This window comes from Equus asinus, chromosome 1 (assembly GCF_041296235.1).
Source record: "Equus asinus isolate D_3611 breed Donkey chromosome 1, EquAss-T2T_v2, whole genome shotgun sequence".
NCBI classification, from domain to species: Eukaryota; Metazoa; Chordata; class Mammalia; order Perissodactyla; family Equidae; genus Equus; species Equus asinus.
In genome coordinates, this window is record NC_091790.1 from 189,729,591 (window position 1) to 189,746,035 (window position 16,445).

The 16,445-nt window shown below is 50.3% G+C and overlaps 1 protein-coding gene across 1 annotated transcript; it reads right to left on the reverse strand.

Moving 5' to 3' along the window:
• Positions 1-432: 432 nt before the first annotated feature.
• On the reverse strand, positions 433-15,712 carry FAM180A (family with sequence similarity 180 member A). The gene is made up of 3 exons (XM_014839349.3): positions 15,106-15,712; positions 4,321-4,421; positions 433-2,798 (listed from the first exon to the last, which is right to left on the reverse strand). Exons 1-3 carry the CDS (start codon positions 15,179-15,181, stop codon positions 2,454-2,456), a joined length of 522 nt encoding a protein of 173 aa, XP_014694835.1. The 5' UTR covers positions 15,182-15,712; the 3' UTR covers positions 433-2,453.
• Between the last annotated feature and the right edge of the window lie 733 nt (positions 15,713-16,445).

Here is a 16,445-nt window from a genome sequence, read left to right on the forward strand (position 1 = left end):
GGGACTATAAGGGTGGGTCTTTCCATCTGGTGATAAAAGAGAGCTCTCAGATCCATTCTGATGTGGATGGATCCGTGGGTGGGATGACTGTCAGGGTTTTGCACAGTTTCTAGACTGAGGCCTCTGCTGACCTCCTCCCCACTCTACATCCAGGAAAAGTACAAATAGGGAAGGTAGGCTATGCGGCTAATCTGCCTTCTGGGCAATCCCAACCCTGTCTGTACATTGACCTTTGTTTTAGTCAGACAGTGATACCCAAAGACAGTGAGCTCACGGAGAGGGCGGGCCGGCAGAGACAGAGCGAGCAAAAGTCAACCAGGAGAGACTTGGAGCTGCCTCAAGAAAGGGTACAAAGATAAACAGAATCAGGTCTAAAGGTAGAGCAGCAGAGACACCAACAAAAATAAAAAGAGAGAAAGACGAGAGGACTGCTTTTGTCAAAGAGAACACGTAATATTAGAAAGAGAAAAATTGAACAAAAAAGCATGTTTCAGAGTCTGCATCAAGAGAGGTGAAAGAGGAGTAAAACGAGGGAATGACAATGAGAGAGAGACTGACAGTTATTCATCTTCTGAGCTGAGAACATCAGGACGCAAAGCTGTATTTCCCTCGGATGACGAATATCTTGTTCCTGCATCCTAGTATTTCTCCACGAAGATCATGCAGCTTGTGCTGCTTGGCAAAGCTCACTTGTTCAAAGATTTTGAAGAAGTCCAGACCAGCTTTCGTCATCATCAAATGACAGCTGTTAAATATGCTTTTCAGAATCAAATTCAGCCCAATGATTCCTCACTCATTCAAAGATCAGACTTCTTGCAACTTTAGTCTCCAGAACCCAGCTGTGAACCCAGGAGACGACAGCGAGAGCTCTGAGCTGGTGAGGAATCTTTATTAGAACCAGGTACTTTCCTCCTAGCAGAGGCCTTCATCTCTTAACTCTTTTTTTCTTTTTTTTTAAAGATTGGCACCTGAGCTAACAACTGTTGCCAATCTTCTTTTTTTTTTCTGCTTTTTTCTCCCCAAATCCCCCCAGTACATAGTTGTATATTTTAGTTGTGGATCCTTCTAGTTGTGGTATGTGGGACACCACCACAACGTGGCCTAATGAGCGGTGCGATGTCCACACCCAGGATCTGAACCCTGGGCCGCCGAAGTGGAGCGCACAAAATTAACCAGTCAGCCACAGGGCTGGCCCCCTATTAACTCTTATTTAACATAGAATTATAACAAGCTTGCTATCTTGTTTTTTAGATTGTGGCGGCTGAGAAAGAACAAATTGCAAAGCACGAGTTAGGTTGGTCAAAGAAAAGTGCACTTGTACAGCCTCACAGTGAGGAAGGCAGCAGAAAAGCTCACACCAGATACAGAAATCGCAAAGCCTGCGACCTTTCTTTTTCTTTTCTTTTTTTAGCTTGGGATCTTTCAGGGTTGGTACAAATAGTCCAGCACACCTCTCAGGACCAGGTGACCTCCCCGTGATATCTCATAGTTAGTTAAAGGATTGTGAAAATTTCAGAAGTAGAGGAATCTTAGAGATTATCTCCTCTGACTCCTTCATTAGAATGTTGCAAAGATACTAAATAGAAGCTTAAGGGGTTTCATATATATAGTTTAAAAAGATACCAATATTGCTAAAATGGAAGTTTTGTCATTTGAAAGGGTAAAATTCTGTCACCTAAAAATCATTTTTATGTGGAGCACTTAAATCTCTGATGATGCTAAATAGTTTTAGCATGAGGATAGATGAGCGTGGCTGCTGGCGCCACCTGTTCACTACGATGACCTTCTCTGAATTAGCATGGTTTCTCTGTTCAAAAGACAAGGCATGACTGTAGCACTTCTGAAGGCCCCCTTCATGTTTCTCCTCTGTGTTAGACCAGCCTTCAGAAAAGAAGAGTCAAGACACATAGGTCATGAAATTGCTGATTTTCTAACTGATTCTTCTTGGTGGCTTTTGGGAAGTCTATCCTTGGCTAACAATGTATTTATTTGGCTACAGCTCTAGTTTCTTTGTATCTTACTATAGAACCTTTGGGAAGATGTTCAACCTGGCACCCTGATCTTTTAGGACCAAAGAAATCTGTCTCCATCTTCCCCCTGTTCCCAAACCTCTCTGATGTCTCCTTTGGCTCTGTCCTCACACTAGGGTGTTTGTGGCAGTCACTCAGTGTTGAAGCATACCTCAGACTCCTGCATGTCACCAGATAAACCCTTTGGCCTCTGGAGGCATCTGGAATTATCACTCTAGCCCAGGTCACCTTGTGACAGGAGTCAGGTGTGCTTGTCAGGAAGCTACAAGGGGCAAAGGGCATCGGGTTGCTTATTTTATCTCTGCTGCTCTGAGTTGGTGGTATGTGTTTTGTAGCTGGTGTCTGTAAATGGAGTAGAGAATGAAGAATTTCTGCATTACTGCATGTGCTGGTCCCTGCTCGGTGGTCCTGGTGTGGCGTCTCTCAGGGAGACACTCTGGCGCCTGAGGACCGCATCAAGTCATGCCTCAGGGCCTGGAAGAGGCTAAGGAGGGCCTGGGCCCAGATGTTCTTCTGATGACCCTGGGCCAGGGCTGTGCGGTAGGCTGTGTAGGCCAGGGTGAGCGCTGTCCTTTCAAAGTCCTCTTTCTTGAGGATGCCAGGGTGGCTGGAGAGGCTGGCACTCAGCCGGCGGATGTCTGGGATGCTCTTGGGGATCACTTCATTGCAGACGGTGTGGAAGTCAGAGGCCTTGCGCAAGGAGGCGAGCTCCTCGTCCTTGATGGAGATCTTCAGGTCAGGGCTGATCTCCAGTTTGGCCAGCAGGAACTGGGGAGAAACGCGGGACGTGGGGAGACATGAGGCACTCAGGCATCGCTGAGGACACCAGTGTATTCATTACCACACGTGCTCATTTAGGGAGGCAGCTGTGGAAAGAGCTTCAGAATCCAAGAGACCTGGGTTCCAGTTCCGACTTTCCCACTTACTGTGTAACCTTGGATGAGTTACTTAACTTCTCTGAGCCTCATTTTCCTCCTCTATGAAATGATTAGTAACTACACTTCACTGGGATATTATGAGAAGTAAATAAGACAAATATGGACGACGTCTAACACTGTGCCTAGTACAAAGTCACTGTTGAAGTGCCCGCTTACTGTTTCCAGTGTCCTAGTCAACTCCTTCATCCTTTTCTCCCTCCCACCCGCCGAAGACATTCTAAAGCACGCACAGATTATTTTGGAAAATTTTTTATCAGAAGCTAGGAATTTGAAAGATGCAAAACTTGTGCTAGGAATGAAGTGGGATACACAGATTTGTCTTCGTCTCTCACCTGCTCTTTAAGAGTGGGGGCAGTGTCTGTCATGTGCGTCCCTGCTCAGTGCCAGGCTCGTATCGGGAATCTAATACCTCTTGGACTCGGAGTTCCAAGTCTTCCCTCTGTCTCCATCTTCCCTCGGCTCTCACCCATCCTCCATGCTGCTATCTGTTATCTTTCTAAAACACAGATCCGTTCATACGACCCCCCGTGTTCAAGCCTTGGCAAAGGCTGTGCATTTTCCTTTCCGCTCCTGCAGCAGGATTTGAAATTGGTCCCCTGGCTCACCTGCTTGGCTACAGCAGGCTCCTTCTTTGCCAGACAGTTCCAGTGCATGGAGGATGTCAAAGCTGGAAGGAATTCTGGAGATCACACTTGAGTTCCCTCATTTAACAGTGAGGAGATTCAGGCCCAGAGAAAAACGGTGGCTTATGCAAGGTCACATGGCTGACAAGTGACAGAACCAGGACTAAAGCTCAGCCCTTGAACCTGGGATCTTACCGCTGAACCACACAAGCTCCCTTGGGAAACTTACCTGTGTTGGAGGAGGAGCGGGGTCTCAGTGGTGGAGGCGTGAGAGGCTGAGGAGAGAGCTGTGGGTGACGCCAGACTGTCAGGAGTGGAGCTCCCACAGTATGCAGCGCCTGGACACACGGCTCCACTGAGACACTGGCTTGGCGTCGCCTTAGTACTACTGCCGAGCCTGCCTCCCAGCCGCTGCGGGGGTGGACTGCCCAACCCTGCTGTCGGGGGCTGGCAGTGGCTCCTATGGGCCAAACCCAATCTCTAGTTTTGCCTCAGCTGAGCTCCTAATGCCATCACTCCCTGTTATGGCATGTGGGAAAGGAGAGTGGGTATCAGCAATACCTTACTTTGGGATGGGAAGAATTTGATGACCTTGACAAATTAGTGTAGGCCAGTCCCTATGGCAGCAGAGGTCACTCATTTTCAGGGGCTCAGGTCACTTCTCCAAAAAACATAGAGAGGGTGCATTGCCCTTCGGGTGGCTGGAATTGACCGCGTGGCACTGCCTACCTCGTAGAGCAGTTCTACCTCCTCCAGGGATGTCTGCAGGACAGGGTTCGCCGGCACGGATGAGGACCTCTTTGGCCGATGGGCAGCAGGGAAGAGCACAGCTGAAAGACACAAGAGTGAGCTCGCCGGGCTGCTGCGCAACGCATGGCTTCTTCCTCCGCTCCCCGTGAGGTTAGCCAGCCAGCCTTGGAGTGACTGACTCGAAGCGGGGGTGGACAGCAAATGGGGAGAGGTGACAGGCAACTCTGGTGTGTCCCAGAGAGCTCCCAGGCATATCAGATGTTACTATTTCAGACCAGTGATTTCAAGCCCGGCTGCTCATCAGAACCATCCCAGAAAGTTTAGAAAAATATCTACGTCTGGGGATGTGTATACTCTAGGGAATTTACACTAAACCGAAAAAAAATAATACAAAATAGAAACGAGTGAACAAAAAACCCCAAATTCAACAAACGAGTTCCCTAATAATCCTGTGTCCTAATAGGACTGCACATTTTAGCTTTATTTCATCAATATGAAGCACTGGTTTATATTTATTCACAACCCTTCGAATCAGAGGATCAGACCTCTGGCTGCCCCAGCCATCTGAAATAGAGCTGCCAAGCATCTGAACACAGGTGACAAAGTAAAGGAAGAGAGATGCCACAGACCCTGATACTTGTCTCCAGGGGTGTGTAGAGCCAAACGCAGGGCTTCCCCCAAGGGCCAGCTGACTTAGAAATGTATTTAGTATAAAGTCGATGACTTGCCAGTGTTGTTCCTTAGTGGCTGCATTTAGAAGTGGCACCTGGAGGAAGACGATGGGCAGCTAGAGGCAGAGGGGGTAGCAAGAATTAGGAACTGACTGAAGACAAGAGAAGAGGACAGGATATTACAGAGCGTAGGAAGAGTCATTATGAATTGCAGTTCTCCGGGATCATGTCAGGCTCTGAGCAGACAGCCCGAGCACCTCCACGGCCTCTCCATGTACCAGGGCGCTGTGCAGAAATGATGGGCAAGCCTGTGGAGAGCGGAGAGAAAAAGGTGCAGCTTCTTCAAGACCCTTGATTATGATCTCGGCCACTCACTGTAAAAATCTACGAGACTTCAATGTGAGCAGCACCCCCTGAAGTTGTGCAAAGCACAATCTGAATAACCATACATGACAGCTCTGCTTCTTGATAATGGTGCCCTTGGACCATCAAGAAAAGGTCCCGTGATGTCCAGCATACTCTGTTAAAGAAGGCAGGGAACTGCATAAGCATTTCGGAAGGATTTCTATCAGAAGAGAAAAATGAAACAGCTTCAACTTAAAAGATATTTCCTGAAAAGCTCTCTGGTAGGCATCTCCCATTTCCTAGAAAAAGCTGGTTGGATGTAATATTGCGTTCCCTGTAACTCCTTTATTCTCTATACCACAAGTTTCTTCCGGGCTGGAAGAAATATGGCTTTATGTTTCTGCACCCCCAGCAGAGCCTGGCAGCCTTCCTGGGTGTGTGCTAGACACAGCTATTGGTGACCAAGTCCCCACGCTGAAGGAGGCCTTGGTGGACAGAGTGACCAGCTCTGCTTGCTCAGACCATTTTTGGGGAAGGAGCCCGTGAACTCCAGAGAAATATTTCCTAGCCCAGCATTTTAGCAGGGTTTGTTCTCTTGGCCAGATTTCCCACAGGATCAAAGATCTCAGGGCTTGAGGAGCCCTCGCCTCTGTTCACTCACTGCTTCTGCTTGTCGTATGGGGTGGAGCTCAGGAGAAGGAGGCATCTCCTGCTCCACTGGTTGGCAATCTTGACTGCACGTTAGAATCACTGGAGGGGCTTTAAAAAATGCCGATGCCTGGGTCCCCACTCCAGAGGTTCTGATTTAATGGATCCAGCGTACAACTGGGACAGTACGATTTTTAAAAGCTTCCTCGGTGCTTCTAACGGCAGCCAAGGTGGAGAATCAGAGGCAGCTTGACCTGAGGTTGTACAGAAGGAGCTGCCTGGCTGTAATGGCCGCACTCAGGTTAGCCCAGTGGCTCTCAACCTTGACTATACATACATTAGCATCATGTGGGAGCTTTTAAAAACCCAAATGCCCAAGGACACCCCCAGGCTAATTCCTGGGCATCTCTGGGGTGGATGTAGGCATTAGGACTTTTTACAGCGCCCAGGTGATTATGACGGGCAGGCAGGGTGGAGAAACATTGGGTCTTCCAGATCCACAGCCAAGCCGTGGTGCCCAGAGCTCACTCTCAGCTGATGGGCCATCTGAAGAGACCGAGGCCATCGTGTTCTCGGAGACAAAGAGTGGAGGCACAAAGAGGCTGTGTACTTTGAACTTGTTTTCCCCTTCGTGGGAGATGACTCTAGGACCAGAACTGGTCCAGACCCAGAGGTGACCTGTTTCTTTCTGCATGTCCTTCCTTTCTTCCTACCGTGAAAAGTGAGTAAAACCCCCTTCTCAGGGTAGGATCTGAGAGCAACTTTACTCCTTTAATTCTTCTCTCTTATTGTGAAATTAAAGGTATTGTTCCCTTTATAGAATTCACACCCCAGCGGGTGAAGGAGATTGGGGAGCATAAACGTCCTGGGCCCCAAGCGCTTTCTGCCGCCGTCATCTCAGGCCTCAGATGGCTGCCTCCTGGGAAGTTATTCACGGCTAGACCTGCGCTTTCTTCTCTCGATCGTTTCCCTGTGAACAGCAACTCTCTTTAACATGCTCACCCCAGCTGGACCCCTAGTTCTCAAAGAGCTGGGAAGAAAACACTTCTGATTCAAGGCTGAGCTTAATAATGGAAACGTGGTCATTTCCAATAGTCCTTGTTCTCACACTATTTAAAATAATAACACAGTTTGGGGACGATTGTTAGAAATAGCTTTAGCTGCTAGACTAGGGGACTGATTATTGCTTTAGAAAGTGTGTGTGGGGAGCTGGGGAATCTTAAAAGATGGACCCCTCCCTCCTTCTTCCCATTCCCTGCATCGTTCCAGCACCTTCTGCTGGCCCCCCTCAGGTTGCTGTAGCTGCTTTGACAGTGTGCGTTGGGCAGGGGCCCTTATGCCGTTCGGGCTGTGTAAGCACAGGCAGCTCTGGGGCAGCTACGTCCACGGCTGCCCATATCTGATTCCCTGTGAATGAGGCCTGGAGAAAAGAAATTCTTCTTCACTGGGGGCGCTGCAGGTGGTGGGCGAGAAATAGACTGTGTCTGGCCATGTCAAAAATTGGGTAAAAAGTTAACCATACTTTCTCTCCCGATGTTCTTGTCCATAACAGTGAAGGCTGGACCCTGCCAGAAATGCAAATGGCTGAAAAAAGAGCTGACCAACTCTGAGATGTATATGCACAAAGCTTTAAACTAGACTTGCTCCCACATCGTTAGGAAAACAGCCTTGTTCCCCGGAAGCCTGGCCCTCAACCGTGCTACACACCGTGGTCTTCCTTCTGTCGCCTTGTGCTTTCTGCATCCGTGCCACACAGTTCACGTCTTGCCGGCTATTGCCAGCTCCTGGGACGGAGGAAATGGGTTTTGTTCTTCCTTTGCTTGACCTTGCTGTCTGCATCAAGCTGGGCTCTGAGTGCAGGCTCAATCTATATATTTTGGAATGATTTTAAAAATAAACCAAGTATTAAAAACACAACAACAGGGGCCGGCCTCATGGCCAAGTGGTTAAGTTCGTGTGCTCCGCCTTGGAGGCCAGGGGTTTCGCCGGTTCGGATCCTGGGCGCAGACATGGTACCGCTCATAAGGTCATGTTGAGGCAGTGTCCCACATGCCACAACTAGAAGGACCCACAACTAAAATATATACAACCATGTGCTGGGGGGATTTGGGGAGAAAAAGCAGAAAACAGCAACAACAACAAAATAAAACATCCCTGGAGACTCTGCAATTCAGGCTGTGCCAGGTTTTCTTCCTTTCCCTTCCGTCCCACTGCCTACATTTATGGAGGTCATTTTAAGTTTGGGCCCCCTCCTCACTGTGAGTGGTAAGGAAATTGCTTTGCGCAGCGCAGTCTTGACCAGGCTGATAAGAGGGAGACCTGAGTGCCCCTCATTGGGTGGCCACTGACGATGGCACCTCCTCTGAGGGTGGAGACAGAGGGGAGCTGGGTGGGGAGACCAGAGACTGGCAGAAGGATTCCACTCCCTTGGGTGCCGCCTGAGCGTTGAGCCTCAGGCAGGAAGGCTGCTGGTACAATTTTGTCAAAATCACTGACTTTGTGTACCTTTTGCCTAGTGCAAAGCTGGGCCAATTTGTTTCTTTCTTCTGCACTCAATGTTCCACACCCAGCCCACTCTCCAGCTATTTGTTCAGGATGTGAATGTGCCTGCGAGAGCCACTCAATGTGACCAGTAGACACAGACCAGGGGTCCAGAGGTCCCCACGTCTCCTTGTGCGAAGGTCTTCTGCACCGGCTGGCCCTGGGGCAGGGAAAGCTTGAGCTTCTCCCCTCCCCCCAACTCCCTGGACAAATGAGCCTTCGGGGGAAACTGAGTCTCTATGATACATTGGATCGGCCCACGTGGAAGAGCTGATTCACTTTCTAAAAGTCACGCCACATGCCCTAAGTTACTCCAGGAACTGGATCCAGAGACTCCTGTGTTCCAGCGTGTTCTGTCCATGTCTTCTGTTGAGAGACACATCTGGACCTCAGACCGAAGTTGTCAAAATGTGGAGCTCAGACATAATAACGGCTCATGAGCCCGCTGTGTGCCAGTCAACGTGCTTTGTGCTTTCCACATGTACCTCATGAGGTAAGTATCGACATCCCCTGTTACAGGTGAAGACATTTAGAGGTTAAGAAATTTGCCCTAGGCCTCTCAGCCTGTTTGCCATGGGACTGAGATTAAAATCCACATCTCATGGGCTCCAAAACCCTGTCTCGCTGATGGGGTGGACAACGCTAGCTTTTTGTAGGCACATCCCTCACAGCCTGGGGGTTCTTCAGTTCTGAATAACTACAGGAAGGATAGTGTAGTTAATTAGGAATGAATGAATGCATTTGGTATAAGACATATTCTTAAATGAATCACGCATTCTTAGAAGAATCTCTAACTTCGATTTATCGTAATACGATGGGTGAGGTCCGATGTCTACAAGCCTGTGAGCCCTCTCCCGCATATCCTCAACTCCTTGCTCCCTCCTCGTTCCTCTGTAACCGCTCGGCAAAAGCACAGCCCATCTCCACCTGTTCCATGCGGGCACCTGTGCACCGAAGGCTGGAGGAAAACACAACGGTGTTAAGTGATCTCGCTTTAAACTCATGATGGTTCTTCGCCCTGGGCCCGTAAATGCTGCCCGCCCACTACTCTCTCGCTCTGTGTCACTGTGAAATAGATGACTATCTCACGCCTCTACACTCTCCTTAAGCCAGGTTCCCGCCTCTTGTCCAGACGCTCTGCCTTCTCTCCTGCTCTTGTGTCCGTGCTCCCACAGAGAGGCAAGGTGCCCATGTGGCCATGATGTCTTCAAAAGGATGCCACTCCCCCCTCCACCTTTTCAGTCCTACCTCATTAGTTTTTCCCTCTCCCCTAGATCTTTCACATCAGCATGAAAACATGTTGCTGCTTCTATCTTAAGAAAAAGAAAAAAATCTCTCCTGGCTGCCTGCTCTTCCTTCTTACCTGCCTCTTCCTATGGAGGAGTCCTGGCCTCCTCTGGGGCTCTCTCCTCAGTTCCAGTCACTCTCACTTCCATACTGACTTTCCACTTTCTCTCTCCAGGCCAGGCAAGAATGTATCCAACTGCCTGCAGGAGTCTCCTTTTGTATTTGTAATAGTTCCCTCTCCTGACTCCCAGCCCAACTCCCAATAGACACACACACACACACGCCCCTCCTGCTTCGTCTGTGGTCTTCCCCATCTCTCAGTTGCTCAGGCCAAAATCCTGGGAGTCATCTTTGACTTGTCTCTTGCTTTCATATCCCACATTCAACTCGGCAGCAAAGCCTGCTGGCGCGCCCTTCAGAATGTATCTGGAATCCGGCTACTTCTCACCACATCCCCGCCAGCCTCCTGGTCCAAGCCTGGAGCCCCTCTCTTAATGGCGTCTCTGCTTCCATCCGCGGCTCCTGCCCTCATTCTATTCTCAACACAGCAACTAAAGCAATTCTGTGAAAACATAGGTCAGACGATGTCACTCCTCTGCCCAGAACCCTCCATGGCTTTCCATCTCACTCAGAGTAAAAGCCAAAGATCTTCAAATGGCCACCAGGTGCTACATGACTTGACTTCTTACTGCCCCTTTGAACTCATCTGCTCTTCTCCCCTGGCTCACGCCACTCCAGCCACAGGCCTCCTCCCTGTTCCTTGAGCTCACCAGGCATGCTTCTGCCACAGGGCCTTTGCACTTCTGTTCCTCCTGCCTGGAATACTCACTCTTTCCCTGGAGACTGCATGGCTCACTCCCATGTTTCCTTTAGGTCTTCAGTCACCTCCTCAGGGAGGCCCTCCCTGACTGCCTTATTTAGAGTTATAATCCTCTATATTCTCTAACCTGTCCCTACTTTATTGCCATCCAACAAACCAAATGTCTTATTTATATAAGCGTTAATTGTCCATTTCCCCTCACTAGAATGTCAGCTCCACAAGGCATGGGATGTTGCCAGTTTTGTTCACTGCTGCATTCCCAGTGCCTACCATCCTGCTCATGACTGTTTGTTGAATGAATAAATAATCACATAGAAACACATTAACTATCCTTGTCACCAAACTCCCTACTTTCCAAATGCAGTGCTTCACTAAATCCTTCTCTGTCTAACAGGGTGATTCTAGACCTTATTTGTAGTTCCAGGTGCTGGCTAATTATCAGAAAGTAGATGTTTTCTTCTGTCTCCACCACGCCCTCCCTTTGTGTCTGAGGAGCCCCTGTTCTGGCCTGGGAGAAGCCACTTTTAAAGATCTCAGTCAAGGCTGGCCCGTCTCCCCCCATCTCAGCTGGTCCAGGCTTTCTTGCCCTGACACCAGGCAGAAGCCTCCTTGAATGCAAGAGACTGTCTTTGCTTTGAGCCTGATCTTCAAAGGACTTTTCATAATCTTGGATGAAGATCTCTTCTCTCCTCCCATCCCCCAAATCGGTTGGCTGTGACAGAGAGTATGGAGGCGGACCACGGTTTCCACGTAACCGTGCGCAGCATCTGCGCCAAAGAGCTTGTTGGAATGGATTCAAGCTACAGACATATCCAGACAAACACAACCAGATTTTAGATGAATCAGTTGCAGCAAGACTATGGAATCGACCACGGGTGCAGAAACGACAAGCTCTCATTTATAAAAGATCCTTTGCCAGATCCTACTGATGTCATTTACTTCTTTGCTCCCAGGCCAGCCCTTTAGAAACACAGTGGTACTCTGAGCCAGCCAGGATCTTGGCCCGGGTGTTGGGGTCCTCCTGGAACACTTCTGAAAGCACTGCTGTGAGGCGGCTCCCTTTGGCCAGACCCTCCCGCCACCCAGGGGGAGCGCAGGGCTGCCAGGGGCAGGGGAGCACCTGGAAGGATGGAGAGGGGAGGGGGAGGGGATGAAGGAGTACAGCTGGGCTCCAGTGCCACACACCTGCTGCGGGGTGGGTGTCCAAGCCCAGGTCTCTCCTTCCCCTGCGTGACCTGGGGCACATCAACTCCCCCCACGTGCCCCCGCCAGTCTCCAGTGTTCTTACCTGTGAAGGGTCAGAATAGCACCTGCCTTGGGCAGTGACTGTGGAGTAACGAGGGGGCCACCCGTGGTGGTCCTAGTAATGCTACTCCAGTTACCCAGTCAGTCAATACCTACTGGACACCCACCCCAGGCCCTTCCCGTCACAGAACCTTCACTGCTGGAAACACACCGCTAAAATGGACACCCGCAAACGACAAATTCCACCAGATAACTGAAGGGCCATTCTTCTCTACGGAACCACTTTTGAAAGAAATAATTTACATGTATTTAATAGAAACATACATATTTATAGTAATCAATACATGTGTGTTTTTTAAGACTGGCTAGCCCCCCCCCCACCATCCCCTGAGGTGGTGCTCTGGCAGGACCTGGGCTGGCTGTGACTTAGGCCAGGTGTGTCCAGCTTCCCCGGGCTGGCCACGCTAACCGCAGGTGAGTCATTTGGTCTTAATCAAATTGGTGAGGCTGGAACAGCCATCCTAGCATGGAAAACCACCTCCCAGGGTGGAATCCTAGAGAGCGCTTCGTAGGGAGAGGCTGCGAGAATGGTAGGAAAAAGGACATTCTGACAGCTGGGTGTATTCCTTTTAGGTTTATGTCTACATTTCTACATGCAGGGGCAGAGGGATGGGGGATGGCCGGGCTAGGATGGTGGTGGTGAGGGAGGGAGGGCGGGGGCTGGGGTGGTGGTGGTGAGGGGGTGATAGTGGGGAGGGGGTGGGGAGGGCGGGGCTGGGGTGGTAGTGGTGAGGGGGTGATAGCAGTGAGGGGGTGGGGGAGGGCGGGGCTGGGGTGGTAGTGGTGAGGGGGTGATAGTGGGGAGGGGGTGGGGGTGGGCGGGGCTGGGGTGGGGGAGGTGAGGGGGTGGGGGAGGTGAGGGGGTGGGGGAGGGTGGGGAGGGGGTGGGGGAGGGTGGGGAGGGGGTGGGGGAGGGGGGCCGGGGGTGGGGGTGGTGAGGGCGGTAGCTGGGATGGTGGTGAGGGGGTTAGGGGGCTTCGGGGTGCGGTGGGTGGAGGGCGAGGATGTTGTAGAGAGAGGTCGCCCTCAGGCTGTTTCCAAAAGGCATTCCTCTAACTTAGGCCTGGAGTTGGGGTTGGGGTCAGCGTCAAGGTGAAAGGAACAGGAAGTACGTTTGGAAAATTGTTTTTTATTTGGGTGTGGCTTCCATTCCGTCTTAAAAATATGGCAATCGTGTCTTCCTTCTATAATTAGAAAAAAATGTTAAAAATGAAGAAAACTCTTACGTGGAAGACTTTTGATGATGGCTGGAGGCGCTTCCTGTCGTTTGTTGACTCTGACGCTGCCATGCACCGCTAAGGTGGCAACTACACCAGCTGCCTCCTCTTGGTCTCTGTTTCGCGCGGTGCCTCCCTGTCATTCTAGAGACTGTCACTATTACTCGGGGGCAGACCTTCCCCAGTGAGGAGGGGTGGGGCCAGAGCAGGTACTCCCGGAATGTTGCCATCAAACCGCGTGTTGAGAACCTCAAACTTTCTTTAATGAATCTCTTTCACTTGTGTGAGTGGTAGGTAATAGCTAACGTTTATATAGTTTTTCATCATTTACAAAGCATTTTATTTACATTTTTGATTATGACCCTCAGAACAACACAGTAAGGGTAAGTTTTGTTATTATTAATGTTACCTTTGTGAACTAAAGCTCAGAGAGGTTAAGAGACTTGCCAGTGATCACACAGCCAATTAGAGGCAGACTTAAATTTTGAGTTCCTTACAGGGTAGCTCATGATGTAGCTATCGTATTTACAAGCCTTGTTACAAATCAAATCACCTCATTTGGTTTTCTAACAGCCTGTGCATTGGAAAGAGGGGATATCATCATCTTTTTTTAATGGGCACATTAAGGAAATTTCCAGCGTCACACAGGGGTAAGTGGCAGAACACAATGCCACGGTTTCTTTGCTCTCTGCTTCCAAGTTTGTGCATGTGATGAGCAGGGAGGGAAGGGTGTAATGTTATCAGAAAAAAGGAAAATGCTGCTTTAATTATTAGTCTCTGCGCAACAATCATTTCACAGCTCAGCTCAGAGAACTGGCAAGTCCCTAATCTCAGGCTTGCAAATGAGAGCATAAAAACCCCAACAAGTGCTGTGGCTTTTGTTGCCCTCCCTCCCCCATTTCGGATCCATCCACTGCTCTGTTCCCACACTGACCGCTCCCTCCTTCCCTGAATGTCTCCTTGAGATCCAGGAGGCTCGTCCGCCTGCTGCCATGCCAGCCTATTTTGGATCTCTAGAAACACCTATGAGCCTGAATTCTTTTTCCAGTTCTTTCCGGGAGAGAGACCTCAGACGACTTTAGGCAGAGGAAAGATTTCAGATCAGATGGGGAGGTTGTGGTCGGCACTATTGATCCCTCACTGTGTAACAGTGATACACTCTAATTGGCCGGAGGTGCTGCCAGTGTGGGCTACCTGGAGCCAGTCCTGGGGCACAGAGAAAAGATGCCGTGCCGGCTCTGAGAAACCACATCCCAAGGGAAAGGAAGCAGGTCGTGAGGGAAAAGATCTTGCTGGCCCATCCTTTCCGAGGTGGACCGGTGGGCCGGCGGGAGGAGCAGGCGGGCAGACACATGGATGCTGGAGGGTTACTCTTCCTCTCCTGCCTCTGCGCCAGGTCTACCCAGCTGCAAAGATGTGTCCCCTTCTGGTCGAGAAGCAGCGTGGAGACCTCATAATGAGCAGCGCAGGCCCAGAGCCTCTTGTCGGGTTTCCCCAGGTGGCACCCTTTTGCATCCCAACACCCCCAGTCCCATCCTGTTAGCATCAGACCTGGGCACCTGCTCTCCCCATGCCTGGCCCAGCTGCAGCGGCCTCGGGGGGACCTCGAGGGGGTCTGGCCACATTTAGTGAAGCAAAGAAGACTTGGCTCGGGCAGGTCAGAAGGGATGCCCTTGGCGTCTCTCCCTCCACCAAGTCCCCTCAGCAGTCCCCTTTGATTCTTTTCACTGTCATTTTCCCCATCACCTTCTAACACCTTCTAACATGTCAAGAAGCATAAAGCAATTGGCAGAGAGGAGATAAAAGGAGAGCGTGGGCCTTCTAATTTCCTTCCTCCTCCTCCACTCCTCCCCCTGCTCCCCCGCCAAATTCCTAATAGTATTTGAGAAAGAATAATGAGCATCAAACAAACAAATAAAAAGCAACTCACCCCTGCTCCACCTGTGGGACACGGTAGCCTGAGCATCGTAACACAACAGCAGAAGCAGCAATGTCTTCCAACACATCTTTTCCTCCAAAAAGGTGAAAAGTCACCCCTCAAACCCAGTGGGACCCCAGGAGCTACAGGTATGGCCGTACTGGTCGTCCCAGTGTGGCGATATAGTTCTTACCACCCTTCCCTTTCAGAAGTGCAGAGATGCCCTCTCCCGCCTCTGAAGGGTGGAGGCAGAGGCTGCCTCCTGAGCGGGGTGGGGGGTTGGGGCAGAAATTGGGACCTCTGTTAATCCGACTCTCTCCGGGATTGGGGCACTGGGCTTGCACAGACAGACTCTGTTTTTGAGCACATCTGGAGTGACTCATGGCGCATGTGATCTCCTTGGCAGTGGGGCGGATAAATATAATTTCTGTACTTGAGTTCCATGTGTTGGATGCACCCACTGGAATTTTTCTTTAACAAACAGACTCGCAGAACTTGTTAGAGAGCCCGGCGAAAAGTTGGCTGCTGTCCCCGTCCACACATTCACACCAGAGCCAGGGGCGAGGGCTGCAGGAAGAGCTGGGACGCCTGCCTGGCAGACGCCGGGCGGACTGAGCCCAGAGTTGCCTTCAGGACAGCACAGTCATTGTGATGTCTGGGCTCAGTGTCACTTGTCACCCTTCCCTGGAGCTAGACCTCGCGGTGTTGGTGTCTAGAGCCAGCTCCGAGAGTGTCCCCAGGCTCTGGGCGGGTGGGGTGTCGGCAGGTTGCAAGGGGCAGAAGTAGAGAGGTGCGTGGTGTGTAGGTGCTGGACGAGCAGCTAATGATCCAGGGGCCGTAGGTGACCCTCCCCTATTCACATTCACAATATCTCAGTTTCTGGGCTAGACCTGGGACCAAACCTCTTTGATTCTCCCAAGCAAAATGGTAGTGTTTTTCCGTGATCATTTTTGGGGGGTATTTAATTAATTAATTTTTATTGAGATATAATTGACATGTAACAGTGTATAAATTTAAGGTGTACAGTGTGTTGATTTGATACACTTATATGTTGCAATATGATTGCTGTAGCATTAGCTAACACCTCCATCATGGCTCATAATTATCACTTCTTTTTTGTGGTGAGAACGTTTAAGATCCATGATCCTTTTTCTTTTTTTTTGAGGAAGATTAGCCCTGAGCTAACTGCTGCCAATCCTCCGCTTTTTGCTGAGGAAGACTGGCCCTGAGCTAACATCTGTGCCCATCTTCCTCTACTTTATATGTGGGGCGCCTGCCACAGCATGGCTTGCCAAGCGGTGCCATGTCCGCACCCGGGATCAGAACCGGTGAGCCCCGGGCCGCTGAGAAGC